Raw genomic sequence first — 14692 nt, forward strand, 5'->3', positions numbered from 1 at the left:
CGGGCGGGGACGGAGGGCAGCGGGAACCGGGGCGGGCGCCTGCCCGGGTGGGAGTCACGGCCCCCCGGGCGTCCCCCGCGCCCGCCTTCCCGGGGCGCCCCGAGAGAGAGCCGGCGGCCGGGCTCCAGGTGAGGCGCAGGTGAGGCCCGAGCGGGAACGGGGATCCTGGTCCTGGCGGCCGCTGCCCTTGAGAAAGGGCTGAGGGCCTGGCCGGCCTCGGGGCTGCGTGCGCGCCCTGCGCCAGGCGGAGCTTCCGGCAGGGTGGCCGAGCTCCGAGGCCAGAGATCCCAGAAAATCGCTGCAGGACTCAGACCTGCACGGAGGCCTGGCCCGCTGCCTGGGGAGGTTTTGGCAGTTCCCTGGCTGGGGCCCAGGGTGCAGCCCTCGCCCACAAGGATCAGCTAGCTTGGGGCGCAAGGGCAGGGGCAGCTCAGAACCCGGCGCTCGTCGGGACTCCGCTGCAGTTTTGCAGGGAGGGCAGTCGGGGTTGCAGGCTTGTTAAATCTCCACTTCTGGCCGGCTAGAGACTGAATCCAGCCTACGCCCACTTCAGGTTGGCGGAAGAGGGCCATCCTCCTGCCGCCCCTCCTGGACCGGAGCTCCTGCCTGGCCCGCAGACACCAGCCTCCTCTAACTCTAGAGAAAACCTCCATCTGGGAGGTAGGACACAAGCCTAACCTGTTTTGGGGGGAATACATGTCTGGGGCTTCTCTGGAAGTTTGCGTGTTAAAGAGGAGGAGCTTGCGCTTGGTGGCGTTGTCTTGCCTGTGTGGGTGTCCGAACTAAGGATGTTCCACACACCCCCCCCAGCTTTAAGGTGCAGGTGCTGGGACTCCCCCCAGCCACCCCGGAGATCTCTAGACCTTGAGCCCACCGGTGCAGGGAGAAACTTTGGGAAGCCTGGCTTTGGAGCACACTTGTCTCATTACAGTTCTGGGGAGTTTCCAGGGTGATTTCTGGTTCATTGTTTTAAGCTCCAGGCTCCCTATTATACCCCGCCCCTTAATTTTTTTTTTTTTTTCTTTTCCCTAATCTCATTCTTGGGCTGCGTAGTCTGACATCGCAGAAAGCTGCTTAAAAGTCCAGGCTCTATAGCGACTTAGATGCCATAAAGGAGGTTCATGGGGACAAGGTGATCTCTCTTTGCATGAGCAGTTCCTCCCGGGTCCACCGCTGGAAGGAACATTGCTGTTGAAGGAGTTAGCATTCTTGGCTCAGATCCTTTACAGCCTGAGCTTGCGGGAATGGTTTGTAATTTCGTCCTGGCAGGGCTTTTGTTTGTTTTGTTTTGTTTTGTTTTAATGTATTTAGGACAGGGTCTCACTATGTAGATCGGACTCATAGTGATTCTCCTGTTTTCAGCCTCTCAAGCGCTGGGATGACAGGCGTGCACCACTACGCCCAGTCTCAGTTGCCCTCTCAGCGTGCCCTGGGGGCAGGGCTGGCACTGACCAGCCTGCACTCTGCCGAAGCAGGCGCTTTAGTCTGCTGAGCTGTCTGGCCAGCACTTCGTCCTGGCAGTTTTTAAGTAGTGCCCATACCATGGGCACAGAGTCACCTAGCCTGTGAAAGAGGGCACTCCATCCTTTTGGTCCCAGGGGACATTATGGGAAAGTGGACCTGCAGGGTAGGATGTGTAGCTGTCTCACACAGTCCCTCCCCAAAGCACCTCAGCTGCAGACTGAAGAGTTATAAATGAGGGCCGGTGAGATAGCTCAGCGGACTAAGCACTTGCTTAGGCATGCGCAGGGACCGGGCTTTGAACCCTGGCACCACACACTCTGCCAGCACTGGCCCCACCCCTGTGTGTGCCAAGCTGGCCACCAGTCCAGGCAGGGTGGCGCATGCCTATAATCCCAGCGCAGGGTTGGCTGAAAACAGGAGGACCACTACAAGTCGGAGGTGAGTAATGAGACCCGGCACAAAATACATTTTAAAAAAGAACTTATGAGCTGTGACTAATGCGCAGTACTTCCATAATTTAATTGTGAGATGTGATGTTAACAATAGGTCTTTCTCTTTAGAAACACTAGCCACAGCTTCAGTCTCTGACTTGGGTATGCCTCATTCTCTCTGATTCCAACAGTCAGAAACCTGCCTGCATAGGATACCGGGAAAGCACATAGGATGCCGGAGAAGCGTGTCAGCAGGGTACCACAGACCTCATCCTTGCAGCCTGCTGGACCGTGAGCCAGGACCGGAAGAGGAGCACAAGTAATGGCATTAAATTCTTACGTTTTCATTTCACTGTCTGAGTATAGTCACTTAGGAGTATGTTCCACTCTAATTGTAGGCACGATACCACCATTGAGGGTGTCTGCCCCTATGTGGCCAGCCCCGCCCCATCGGGACAGGAGCAAGTCCTGTAAGCACCACGAAGGAAGCTGCTGGTCACACCTCGCTGGCCCCATGATGCGGGAGGGCTAGTTCTCTGCATTGTCGGCCTTTGGTGCCATCTTACCTCTGAACTCCAATTTGGGGGGTAGCAGGATGGGCTTCACAGGAGTCTATGGCTAATTAACAGGTGTACAGTGCAAGTGGCACTGTACCGTGTGGCATCTACTTTGTGCCCCCTCAAAGTGGTAGTTCTCAGAGCTTTCCTATAAGGGCCAGCTGTGACCCCACCTGCCTAGGACAGTTCTCAAGCAGAAGCCGGGGAGTGAGCACACAGCATGCCATGAGCATGCGACAGCGTCCGGGACAACTTCTGTGCTCGTTAGATTAAAATAAAAACGTGGTCGGGTTGACATGTTCATATACAAAGGCCCTGTCAACGTGGCTTTGGAGGAAGTAAGTTTTGAGTTGTTCACGTGGTAAGGTTTTGTTCCCAGAGCGTGCTGGTCTCCTCAGGAATGAAGCCGCTTGTGCAGTCGTGCTTGCGCTGGATTTGCTAAGAGCCGTTCTTTTCCAAAGGCAGAGAAGCATTCGCAGACTCTGTCAAGATGGCTCCTCCCAACAGCCTTTGCAGATTAAAAAAAAAAAAAAAAAAGCCTCTTTTCTCCTCTCATGGAGAAGATGCAAGCTCAGAGGGGACAGGAAGAGCTGGGAAGGGCAGTGCGAGCTCAGTGTGGGCGCAGCCCCAGGCTCGAAACACTGGGCTTCTTCAGGGGGAGGAAGTCCCCTCACGCTGGAGGCCACGGAGCCCAGGAAGCGTGGGAAGTTTGAGCCAGGACACCAGGGTCCCGGGACGCTGTGAGCCGTGGGAGGCTGCTCCTCCATGGCCGTACGTGATGCGTGCTGCCACGTCTGACTGCTTAGACGTGTGTCCTGCGCTTTCTTTCTTCCCAGGATATGAAAAGGGCCGAGAAGTAAAGCAGTGCCTCCCTGCGCACCTGCCACACTCGCTAGGATGTTTCTCATGAACGCCCCTCCAGCGGTCACGCTCCAGTCCAAATGGGAGGCCTTCGGCCCGCCTGGGAGCTTTAGGTTTCCCGGGTGCTTCTCGGAATCGAAAGAGGACGTTGCCAGAGCCGCGGTGAGCGCCAAGGTGCAGATGCTCATCAGCACACTGCAGCAGCACGACGCGGTGCCCCTGGGCATGAGCGATGAGCACCCTGCGCAGAGAAGCCAGAAGGCAGAGAGGTGCCGCGATGCCAGGCTGGCCACCAGCCCCGCCACGTGCAAAGAGCAGCCCCCTGCGTTCGCCGCCTGTGGCCTCGCTGCCCCTGGTGACCCCCCAGGAGAGGAAGCAGCCGCAGACTTGGGCCCCCTGGTGCTGGACTCAGACAGTGATGACTCCGTGGACAGGGACATCGAGGAGGCCATCCAGGAGTACCTGAAGGCCAGGAGCGGAGCCCTGCAGCCTGCGTCTGGGGGCACCCAGCCTGGCAGGGTCTCAGCTGGGGGCAGCAGATGCAAACTGGAGCCTTCCCAAAGCAGCACCCCACCTGCCCTGGGTCCCTCAAAACTTGCCCCTGTGTGTGGCAGTGTTTCTGGCCACTCTGTGGGGACCAGCGAGGACCAGGGTTCTGCCTCCCCCACTAGCGTGAGCAGTGAGGACTCCTTTGAACAGAGCATCCGGGCGGAGATTGAACAGTTTCTGCACAAGAAGAGGCAACATGAAAACCCCAAATGTGATGCATCTATGGACAAAAGCCCAGACCCAAATGAAAACGCAGCCAGAGCAGTGCTGAGACCCCACAGGGAGCCCCCCATCAAGGCAGCCCCACAGCAGGATCTGAGGGGAACTGCTAAGGAGTTTGTCTTCCGCAAGCCTCCCCGGCTAACGAAGGTGAGCACCCAGCCCAGGGGCCTCAGGCCTAAGGCCACCCCCGAGCCAGAGACCGTGGGCAGTGTGAATCTGGTTGTCCCCAAACTAGACCCAGCACACAGTAAAGGTGGGGTGAGGAGGAGCACAGGTGCCGGGCGGAGGGGCAGGCAGGTGCGGAGCCCAGCCCCGGAGCATGAGACATCGGACTCCAGCAGTGACGACGGCATTGAGGAGGCCATCCAGCTGTACCAGCTGGAGAAGACCCGGAAGGAGGCCAGTGGGGACCTGCTGCTGAGGTCCCAGCTCAGAGAGGAGACGGCGCCCGACCTTCCTGCAGGCAGCTCAAGCAGCGGCATGAAAAGTTCATTGCCTGAAACCCACCGGAGAGCCCCGAGCAAGAAGAAGCCGGTAGCCCTGAGAGTGGCGGATCCTGGGTCGGGGGTCCTTGACCCAGACCACTCCTCCAAGCTCCTGAAGGATGTCAAAGCCTCTGCACCTCCTGTGAACACCATCGCCAGGAACGAGTGTGTGGAACGGGTATCATGCCGGGCAGACACCCCTGCTGAGCTGATATGTGCTGAAGCCATCCTGGACATTTCCAAAACCATCCTGCCAGCCCCTGTGGAGGTCAGCGGCGGGCCTCCCTCTGCGAGCACACACTTGCACTCCCCCGACGTGCCTTCCGGCCTCGATGGTGACAGCAGCGCTGTGGACAGTGACGACAGCATCGAGCAGGAGATCCAGACGTTTCTGGCTCTCAGGGCACGGTCCGGGAGTGTGCTGGCCAGGGCCGAAAGCTGCCCTCCGCCTGCACAGGGCCCGCTGCTGCTGCCCGGCCCCGGCAGCCAGGCTGGTGACGCCAAGGCCCCTGCATCTACCAAGGCATTAGACCTGTCCCCAAGCTGCAAAAGGAAACGGAAAGGAGGCAGCAACACTGTGAAGCCGTCCACACCCAAGAAGACGAGGGAAGTGGGCGCAAGCGCCCAGGATGGCGAGCATGGGCAGAGCAGGGCCCAGCCCAGCCAGGGCGAAGCCGGTGAGGTGCCCAGGAGGGAGGGGGAGGCCCGGGCCCAGCTTGTGGCCCCCAGGACTGTGGGGCTTGGTGACACACCCCTGTCTCAGAGCCCCAAGGGTGTTGGGAAGGCAGACGAGGGACAGAGTGTTGGTGAGAAAGAGAGCTCAGAGGACAAGAGCAGCTCACTGGACAGCGATGCGGACCTGGACACCGCCATCAAGGACCTGTTACGGTCCAAGCGGAAGCTCAAGAAGAGGGGCAGGGACCCCCGAGCCAAGAAGAAAGTCAGGTTCAGCACCACCGAGACACGGTTCGTGGATCGAATGCACGGCCTCCCTGGACACTGGAAAGACAGAAGCCCACGGGCACTGCGGAGCTGCCTGTCCAAGTCTGGCCGGGACAGCCAGGATGGCCCACAGAGACCGCCGGGTGTCTTCAGCAGCACAGCAGAGATCATAAAGCCGGCCAGCCTGGGGGACAAAGATGTGACCCCTGCCTTCCCGCAAGGGAGGGGCCCAGAGGGGCTTGTGTTCTCCACAGAGATGGGGGCTCCAGACACCGCCTGCTCCACCCGCAGCACCAGCTCCCTATCTGAGGACAGCTCAGTGGACAGTGACGATAGCATCGAGCTGGAGATTCAGAAGTTTTTGGCAGAAAAGGCCAAGGAGTCGGCAAGCGCTGCTGAAATTCAAGGGGTGGCCGCCACCACCCTGGGAACTGAGGGTCCGGCCAGGCCGGAGGTGCTGTGCAGGAAGGAGCTGACCCCCACCCTGCAGCGTGGCGTGTGCACACGGAGCCAGAGGGCCAGGGGTGGCCCCCAGCCTGTGGAAGGACCACGGGCTACAGAAAGAGCTGGGGGGCAGGGCTCTGCCAGCCTCTTCATTCCGGGAGGGAAGAGTACCCCCCGCGTGGAGAGCGCTCCTCGGGCCGCTGCTGCGCTGGGCGGATGTGAGCCGGCACTGCCCAAGAGCTCCAGCGGGGCCGTCTCTGCCAGAGGTTCCCAGGTGAGCCGAAGAAACATCTACGGCCACAAAGACCAGAGCCCGCGAGGGGCCGAGCCTGCCGCTGCAGATGGTGTCTTTGGTCAGCTGCCCAGTGGTGCCAGAGCAGCCACTGAGGCCAGAAGCAGCGGGGGCACTTTCCACGTGAACCATGGCAGTCAGAGCTTGCTGGCCCCTGGGCCAGGACTCCAGGTTGACCTCCCTCTCCCCTGGGGCGACCCTGCCCACCAGACCCGGTTGCCCAGCCCGTGGGTGCTGAACTCAGACGGTCGAGGCCCGGCCTGGACCGGGGGCCTCGGGGCTGAGAGAGAGAGGGCCGCTGAGGTGCAGGCCGGGAGCCCACCCAGCCTCTCCTCGGACCCCAGGAAGGGCCCGACCTTCCCCGGCTTCTCTTCGCTGCTGTCCACACAGTTGTTTCACTTTGGAAAGAGCGCACCCTGGGGGGGCACCCAGGCCGGGCTCTTCAGCAGCCCCTTGGGCCTACCTCTGCAGGGGCCCTCCTTCTCCACCTTCAGAGAGACCCCGTCTGGCCCCAGCCCTGTGTTTGGAAGCCCACACCTGCTCACAAAGAAGGATGGCGGCGGGCAGTGGCCCAACAGAAAGGCCCAGGCTGGGCTCGGTTTGCATAAAAAGAACTCGGGCTCCGAGGAAAACATTTTAGACCTGAGGTATCCACACAGGGTCATTGATAGGGACGACCAGGACCAGGAGGCCTTAGGCAGTGATGCCAGTGAATTCAGTGACACTTCTGTGGAGGACGGGGGCGGCAGCTCTGTGGTGAAGGGCAGAGTCCTCAAGTTGTGATAGGTGTCCTGGTTCTGGTCACTCATGGGCAGCAGTGGGTGTACAGATGTGTGTATTTGTGTGTGTGTGTGTGTGTGTGTGTGTGTGTGTGTGTGCGTGTGTGTGTAGGTAGTCCAGTCACAGAGGGCAAACCAGAGGCCCTCGCACACAGCCCCCCTGTACATGTGTACTGTAACACTGAAACGGATGGTTTTATTTAACAGATGTATCCTAGTACATATGATTTTGTAGCTTTTTGTAAAATATTTAAAGTGCTGTAAAAATATTTTTTGAAACATATTGTTGTCCGCTATTGTAACCCAAGTTTTCTGTGTTTGGCACATGAGCTGTAGATGAGCAGATGCTTGGTGGTTCTGCCGCCGCTAGGACCACAGATGAGGCCTGCTTCTTGCGGGCTGCTTGCCACGTGGACCCAAAGCCTGGAAGGTGGCGGCCACTCTGTCCTGGACCGGGGAAGCTTCTGGGACAGCGCTGAAGGGTGGCCCGATGGGCAGCAGCCAGCACACTGCCTCTGAAAACTGCAGTCACAGCCTTGGAAAGCACAACGGCCAGCGAGCGTCCTCCCTGCTGTGCGCAGTCAGCTGAGACCCCAGCAGTGCTCGCCCCGCAACCGGGCCCAGAGCCTGTGCTGGTCCTGGGTCTGGCTCATTGGTCGCCAGATGCTTTGAGCATCTCGACCAGGCTGCCCCGCCAAGCCCCGCTGCTCTCCATTGTAGCCGTGGTTCTGAGAGGTGGCAGCGCACGTGCGTCGTGACTGTCCTGTTGATTTGTACATGTGAGTGAATAAGCACAACTCTTGGGTGCTTGGTCCCCAAAGGCCTCAGCCACCTCTGCAGGCTGGTGGAAAGCCCGCTGGGGACAGGCCTCCCCACATACCTGGCGCCCAGTTGGGGATGTGGCTCTCTGTGGCTGCGCCCTTGGGCAGCACCCAAAGGCCCAATGCCACTCCCAGGCAGTGGCGTTTGTCCTTGGTGTTGGGGTCCCTGACTTCCTGGGCTTCTTTCCTGAGGCACTGAGGGGCCCATGGCTTCTCTGGGGACAGAAGCCGCCATGGACAGCAGTGGTCACATCCACACTGGTTGTCGCTCACCCTGAGCGTGGCAGTTCAGCCGTGGCGTGGTCTGCTTTGTAGCTGAGTTTGGTTGGTGCTGTAGCATAGGAGTGGATCCTCTGACCCCGTATACCCCAGCATAATTCAGTCCTTGCCCAAACTCAGACTCACGCCCCTGCTGTCCTTCACTGTCCTGAGCCGTCTTGTACTTGTGACAGGTTTGTTGTGGCATATTTGTTCACTTAAGTGCTTCTGGGAAGAACAGCGGTTCCACATAACCCATGATGTGACTTTAATTTTGTAAAGAGTGCTTTTATCCCTTGGAAAAAAATCAACTTGTTTTGTACATAAGAACTGATTGGTTTTTTTTAATTAATAAATCCAGCACCACCCACAAATCTGCTTCTGTGCTCCGTCCACTGTGTCTACGTGAGCAGGCGGCCGGTGTAGCGTGCTGATCCCCCAGGTCATCAGCCCTGGTGACCGAGGGCAAAGGGGAGCTGCAGCCTGCAGCACAGCAAGCTTAGTGCCCAGGGCCCCTCGGCTTCCATCCCCTCACCCTACCTGTGGAAGCCACTTCTCCAGGCTCCCCCAAACCAGGGGGCCTGTTACCTGGTCCTCCCAAGTTGCTGATCCTCTGAACGGAGGGCCCTCAGAGCAGTGCAGGCTGCAGCAAGCCCCCCTCATGTCAAGGACAACCCACTGAGGCCCCAGGGTGTGGCATGTTCGTCTGAGAGAAGAGGTGTGTGTCACCACCACGACCTCCTGCTGGTCACTGCAGCTGCCGGGGACATCCTCACTGATGCCTTAGGCCAGGCTTCACTATCCCCTGGGAGGTTTGGCTGCCCTGATATCTGCCCCTCCGGGCCTGGGGGACCCCAACCCTCTTTTCCTGCACTCAATAGTAGCTAACCTGGATAAGTGGGCAGGGACTCTGTGCAGTCACTGTTTCATGAACTGGACACGAGCCCGATCACACTGGCGTCCCCACCCCTGGCGCTGCCTATCTGCCACGTGGCCCACGAGTGTTTGTCTCCATGACCTGCCCACTAAGTCAGCTCTGGCCAGGGTGGAGACCTCAGCCTCCTGTTGGGTTCAGGGCCAATGACAAGGTCAGCTGTGCCCAGCGCTTTCTTCATGTGTTGGAAATGTCCTCAATTCATGTGTTACCGGCTCTGACCTCATGGAGGGTGTAGCCCCAGGAGGGCAGCAGTAGTCTCCTAAGGAGAGGCAGAGTCCCAAGCTAGCCCAGCCTCACCCGCCATGCTCTGCGCCACGGCAGCGTGCAGCAGGGAAGCCCTTGCCCGGGCCAAGCGGAGGCTGGCACCAGGCACAGGAATCTCCCGCCTCCAGAAGTGAGAACCAAATAAACCTCTTGTAAATCACCCACCCTGAGTACTGTGACTTAGCCAACGAGAACAGAGGCTGGCACAGAAACAGCATCTCAGTGGCCGTGACAAACGAGTTTCCTCACACCACCACCGCCAGCATCCCGAAACCCCAGAGAGCCCACGGCGAGCTCGGCATCTGGGCAGCCACCCGTCTTCTGTGCAGATGGGGGCTTCAGCCTGGCCCCTGCTGGCGCCTCAGCCTGGGGGCTCTGGGGACCCTGCCCCTCATGCCGGGGCCCTCAGACCAGCGTGTTGCTTCAGCAACAGTGACTGTCTCCTCACAGCAGGACAACAGCTGGAGAAAACCCGTCATCCGCCTGATGGCACTGCCGACCCAAGAGCTGCCAACCTGCTGCTCGGCGTCATTCATGAGGGACAAGGAGCCTGCTCTTGTCAGCGCCAGGGAGACCCGGCTGATGAACCCTTTCTGTCCCCATGCCTGAAGCTAAACATGTGAAGCTAAACAGAACGGGCACAAGCATCTTGGTATTTTTAAGGGCTGCAGGAACTTTTCTGCAGTTTGATGTGTGGACTGCAGGCTTCCTGGCTCAAAAGAAAGACAGTGTGTAGATCCTGGCTTCAGCTCAGCTCTGTACCTTTTATATCAGCCTCATTGATTTTCTCTGGAAATCATTTCCACTCCGAATTGCTGCCAAGCGCTTACTTGTGCGCATTAACAGCAGCACTAAGTTTATACTGAAGAAATAACCAGTGGTGACGGCTAACTTCCTCCCTAATTCATAAGTGAGTAGAACCTCTGGAGAAAAATTCCTGTACACAAGATATCATCGCTAGCACAGAGGAATGACTTCTTTTTTCTAGTTTCAATACTTTCCAAATTTCCTGTCATCTTACGCTCATAGAGTTAAAATTTTAAAAAAAGACTATATCTGAAAGCTGTATCCTGCAGCAGAAAGTCCTTTTCTTATTGATGACCTTTGCCTTGTGGCACACACTGATTTAGGACTGCCCAGAGATGAAAATCTACTTCATGGAGCTGTTACCCCACCCAAGAAAATTATTAGTTATTCCTTGCCTGCTTTCTTTCAAAATTTATTGACTTTTTTTTTTAAATGTATTTGATACAGGGCCTCACTACACAGCTTGGACTCATAGCGATCCTCCTGTTTTCAGCCTCCCCAGCGCTGGGATTACACACATGCGCCACCACCACGCCCGGTCTTGGTGGCCAGCTCAGCGCGCCCAGGAGGTAGGGTGGTGCAGCATGTGGTGCCAGGGACCAAAACCCAGCCCCTGTGCTTGCCTGAGCAGGCGCTCAGTCTGTTGAGCTGTCTCCCCAGCCCTCTCTATTGACATAAACACAGATGGCCACCTCCATGTCCACATCACCATGGAGGCTGGCATTGGTCAGCCTTGTGCAGTGCTTCTGTCCCCTCCCAATCTGTGGCCGGGAGCTGTACACTTGTCACTACCCATTTATTTTTGGGTTTTTGGTTTTTTGTTTTGGTATCAAGAATTGAACTCAGGACCTTGTGCTTGCCAGGCTGGTGCTTATGCCACTGAGCTATCTCCCCACCCCATTTATACCTAGATCACAGGCAGGGCCACCTTCTTGAGCTCTGACAAGGTATCCGCTCTTCCTGTCCCATACAGCACATCTCACCGGCCACCCATGCTCTGAGGGGGACTACGGTGTCAGCGCAGGTCCTGCCTGAGACAGTCGGGCACCTGTGCAGCAGTGGCCCCTGGAGGCCGACGCAGGGGGGCTGCTGTGCAGCCCCTGCTTCTAGGCCATGGCCACAGGATGCAAATGTCAGGACCGCTGGACATTCAGGCCATGGTGGCATTCGTAACGGAAAGCCAAGCCATTAACATCTCTTTTCTATGTGCATCTTAGACGTAAAACAGGGAAGGTCTTGCGCACAACCCAGTATTTGCATGTTGTTCTATTCCAGGGAGGAAAATATTTTCAGAGGAAACAGTGAAAAACGTGTACCTTTACAATTGGGCAAATCATTTGCAACAGAGAAACGGCTGGAGAAGACTCCCGGAGGGATGTCCCGCCTAGTCGCAGATGGACGGCTTGTTGACATTGTAACTGGGGTGGAAGTTAAGCCTGTCGCAGGGGGTGATGTAGTTGTCCGGGCCCGTTACGACGCTCTTCTCCATGCTGACGTTGAACGTATTATCCCGGAACATTCCACTAGCTGAGAGCTGTCTGGAAAACTGACTTGAACTTGAGTAAAACACTTTCTGGAAGAGAAGGCAGACGCTGGGATGAGTGACACCCGATGAGCATACTGTTGAACTCAGCTGGGTACGCTGGGAATGAGAAGAATGAGAATTTGCAACGTGAAGGAGAAGACCATCTCCGTCTGTAGGAGTCTAAGAAGCCAGGGCGGGCAAAACGGACCAGTTTGCCCCTGACTGCCATGTAGGGAAAACCATTAACAAAACCATTAATGGTGCCTTCTCGCTGCCACTCCACAGACAGCTCTGGAGCCAGCCGGTGTGGCTTTTCCACACCTGATCATGAGAGAGAAAGAGGGAGAGCACTAACCTGGGGTCAAGGCTAGAGTGACCCTAGGTCTGCTTTTCCCAGCTGATAGCTGCTCCTAGAATCCCGCATCTACCCACATTTGGTCAAGAACCTGAAGAGCCAAGTCCAGGCGAGATAGATGAGCAGTAGGAAGAGTCTGCTTCGAAGCGTGTCTCTGATGTCCTCCTGCCTCACCTGCCCTTGCCCCCTACACCGGTGAATACGGAGCCCCCACTCTACTCAGAACAGAAACATCTGGGCCCATTTTCACCTGTCATTTCATTCAAAGGCCTGAATCCCCAGGGAAGGGTCAGAAGAACCCTTGATTCTGGAAGGACTCTAGAGATGTCACATTGTGTGGGCATGAGAGAGAGAGAGAGAGAGAGAGAGAGAGAGAGAGAGAGAGAGAGAATTATGAGGGGGGTTGACTCCAGAGGGGCTCCCCCTCACATGCTAGGCAAGAGCTGTATTGCTGAATTCCACCCCCAAGACCACCAGAAGAATTTTTTGATGAAGAAGAGCTCTATCACCCAACACAACTAAATATCAATCACCAAATTCTTGAAAATGATGAAGTTAGGGGAACTCCTTATAACATTCTCACCCTAACTTGGATGGCCTTAGTGGCCTGGGGTGCTGTGCTGGCCCAAATGGTGTGTCCCCTGTACCAATGGGGAGGGAGGAAGACTGCCTCGGGGCATAAGCAGAGTCTGCAGGAGCCCCAGGCGCCACCATCTCCGACACCTCGGCCCTCAACAGGTGCAGCCTCTTGGGCACAGTGAGCAGCCCATAAAACAAAGTTTGATTCACAGGAAAGATGGGAGCCATTCATGTTCCTCAAGCTGGTTGGCTTAGGTTGAGAGAAGTGGTTGTGTGCATGTGTGAAGGTTGTGGGTGTGAGAGCTGCGTGCATGTGTGAAGGTCGTTTGTGTGGTTGTATACACGGAAGCAAGGGCCACACAGACGCAAGTCTATGTGTACTTTTCCCATTCTTTAAAGCACTTCACCTCTACCTGTGTTTGTTCATCTCTTTCTGCTCTGCCCTGTTGCAACACCCTGTGAGGCGCCTCCCCTCTGCGATGCTGGAATTGGGGTCCTCGGCTCTCCCCCCTTGCCTTCACGCTGCTGCCCTTTCCCCACTCCAGGGCTCCTCCTCTGTGCTGAACCACCCACTGGCTTCCCACATACCGGCATCTCGTGCACGGTGGGCGCTCTGCTCCCGTAGGCCTGGTTACTGGTCCTGTACACAGAGGCAGCGGCTGTGGCTCTGTGGAGGAGAAGCGCGCGCACGTGTTCTCCCACGCACTGACCCTGAGTGCTCACGCCACAGCAGCATTTACTGGCTGGAGCCCTGGCTGGTGACGTCCCCAAGGAGAAGGATGTCCCGGGCTGGTGGCGCGGCACAGATATGGGCTCCCATCCCTGCGGGCTGACCGTCCAGGTCCCAGGGGGCTGCCCCCCCAGCTTCCCTGCTGGCGGAAGGCCCTGCTTCTGCAGGGTGGGCCATTATGCTAAGGCGAGCCCAGGACTCGGGCAGCCCCCAGCCACCACCGCAGGGCCTCGGCACGTGAGATACAGCCAGGAGCCAGAGCCAGCTTCCAGACCCAGCCGGTCAAGAGGTCCCTCTACGTCTGAGTGCCAGCGTGAGGAAGCCACACCGTGCCAGTGCAGACGGAGAGGGGCCTGTGGCCGCATGCTGTGACACTCCCCCACCACCACGGGACCTCACCTGTAGCCCCGAAACCACCCCGGGTTGTTGAACCGGACGGGCAGGCGTTCGCTCACGCGGTAGTAGTCGCTGGTTCTCTCCGGGGGCGCCTCGGCCTTGGGCGCCGCAGGCTCTGCACACTCCTGGGGGCCTTCCTCGGACATTGGGCTCTGGCAGCAAACCAGCTCTGCTCAGCCCAGGCTGCAGCTTGGTTCTCGTTGCTAGGCGACAGCGTCACGTGACCGGGGGAGGTCCAGCTCTTGATGGCACAGCGCCAAGGGACAAAGGCCCTTCCCTGGAAGGTCTAGAACCTTCGCGCAGAGGAGGTACTAGGAGGAGCGTCCTGTGGAGAGGCCCCGAGCCCCAGCACATTGCGGGGACCCTTGGCCAGCCACAGGCTTGTCCCAAAAGACAGGGGCGGGCGACCTCGGGGCAAACGTAACTCAAGGTCAAGAACAGAAAACCGAGGGGCTGCAGGACCACCCGGTAGCACACCGAGAAAGTGAGGCTCTAACGCTGACGGAACACAGCCTCTCCGGGATCCAGGCAGCGCTCGGGAGGGGAGGGGCGGGGCCTGGGAGAGGGGCGGGGCCTGAGAGGGCGGGGCCTGAGGGGGCGGGGCCTGGGAGCCGCGCAGCGCCTCTCGGTCCTCCCAGCCTGCAGGGGAGCTGTGGCCCCGCGCGGAGGCGGCGGCGGCGACTCTGGGCCAGAGGGGAGGAGCCGTCTCTGAGGCGTCTGTCCACGCGCCCGCCATGGCGGCTTCCGTGTCCGCTGTGACCCGGCTGTTGAGCGCGGGTGAGCCGCCGCGGGGCCCCAGCCAGGGCGGGTAGGGCGGGACGGCGAGGAGGGCGCAGCGCAGCAGGCTCTGTCTCCACAGGTGTCCGGCCGGGTTTCCTGCGGACGGCGGCCCCGGGCCCGACGCGGCCCTGCGGCAGGGCTCTCGGAGGCGCCGCGGTCCCCGCGGTGGGCGAGCCGGAGGGGAGCGGAGGTAACGGGGCTGGGGTCGGGGGCG

General features: G+C 58.4%; 3 protein-coding genes across 10 annotated transcripts in view; 2 read left to right on the forward strand and 1 right to left on the reverse strand.

Moving 5' to 3' along the window:
* Window positions 1–6: 6 nt before the first annotated feature.
* On the forward strand, window positions 7–7568 carry Ppp1r26 (protein phosphatase 1 regulatory subunit 26). 6 transcript variants are annotated; one of them, XM_023700451.1, is made up of 5 exons: window positions 7–139; window positions 525–660; window positions 2025–2214; window positions 3289–6229; window positions 7363–7568. In XM_023700451.1, the coding sequence occupies exons 4-5, from the start codon at window positions 3350–3352 to the stop codon at window positions 7543–7545; spliced, it is 3063 nt and encodes a 1020-aa protein (XP_023556219.1). In that variant the 5' UTR covers window positions 7–139; window positions 525–660; window positions 2025–2214; window positions 3289–3349; the 3' UTR covers window positions 7546–7568. The 6 variants fall into 6 exon arrangements, with proteins under 6 accessions (XP_023556219.1, XP_004640604.1, XP_023556217.1 ...); XM_004640547.2 differs by lacking the exon at window positions 7363–7568 and having other exon boundaries at window positions 3289–7104; XM_023700449.1 differs by lacking the exon at window positions 7363–7568 and having other exon boundaries at window positions 538–660; window positions 3289–7104.
* A 13-nt stretch (window positions 7569–7581) lies between these two features.
* On the reverse strand, window positions 7582–14221 carry CUNH9orf116 (chromosome unknown C9orf116 homolog). 3 transcript variants are annotated; one of them, XR_002817922.1, is made up of 4 exons: window positions 13702–14221; window positions 13146–13239; window positions 11430–11686; window positions 7582–8400 (listed from the first exon to the last, which is right to left on the reverse strand). XR_002817922.1 is itself a non-coding variant. In XM_004640421.2 (3 exons), the coding sequence occupies exons 1-3, from the start codon at window positions 13842–13844 to the stop codon at window positions 11498–11500; spliced, it is 411 nt and encodes a 136-aa protein (XP_004640478.1). In that variant the 5' UTR covers window positions 13845–14221; the 3' UTR covers window positions 10768–11497. The 3 variants fall into 3 exon arrangements, 2 of the variants coding, with proteins under 2 accessions (XP_004640478.1, XP_023556220.1); XM_004640421.2 differs by lacking the exon at window positions 7582–8400 and having other exon boundaries at window positions 10768–11686; window positions 13161–13239; XM_023700452.1 differs by lacking the exon at window positions 7582–8400 and having other exon boundaries at window positions 10768–11686.
* Window positions 14222–14405: 184 nt separating this feature from the next.
* The window catches only part of Mrps2 (mitochondrial ribosomal protein S2), a 2827-nt gene continuing 2540 nt past the window's right edge, over window positions 14406–14692 (forward strand). The window contains exons 1-2 of the mRNA XM_004640548.2: window positions 14406–14475; window positions 14558–14668. Coding sequence (XP_004640605.1) covers window positions 14433–14475; window positions 14558–14668 — 154 coding nt within the window. The 5' untranslated portion in view covers window positions 14406–14432. The remainder of the gene's footprint in view (window positions 14476–14557; window positions 14669–14692) is intronic.

Source organism: Octodon degus, unplaced genomic scaffold (genome assembly GCF_000260255.1).
Source record: "Octodon degus isolate 3935 unplaced genomic scaffold, OctDeg1.0 scaffold00123, whole genome shotgun sequence".
Classification (NCBI taxonomy): domain Eukaryota; kingdom Metazoa; phylum Chordata; class Mammalia; order Rodentia; family Octodontidae; genus Octodon; species Octodon degus.

What these genes read in the sequence shown, in the direction of transcription:
- Ppp1r26 (XM_004640547.2), top strand. Translation starts at nt 3,350, where the DNA reads ATGTTTCTCATGAACGCCCCTCCAGCGGTCACGCTCCAGTCCAAATGG.
- CUNH9orf116 (XM_023700452.1), bottom strand. Translation starts at nt 13,844, where the DNA reads ATGTCCGAGGAAGGCCCCCAGGAGTGTGCAGAGCCTGCGGCGCCCAAG. An exon ending in GGGTGGTTTCGGGGCTACAG is followed by an intron (nt 13,240 to 13,701) that starts GTGAGGTCCCGT and finishes TCTCCTCCACAG; the next exon opens with AGCCACAGCCGCTGCCTCTG. An exon ending in TGCCGGTATGTGGGAAGCCA is followed by an intron (nt 11,687 to 13,145) that starts GTGGGTGGTTCA and finishes CTTCTCTTCCAG; the next exon opens with AAAGTGTTTTACTCAAGTTC.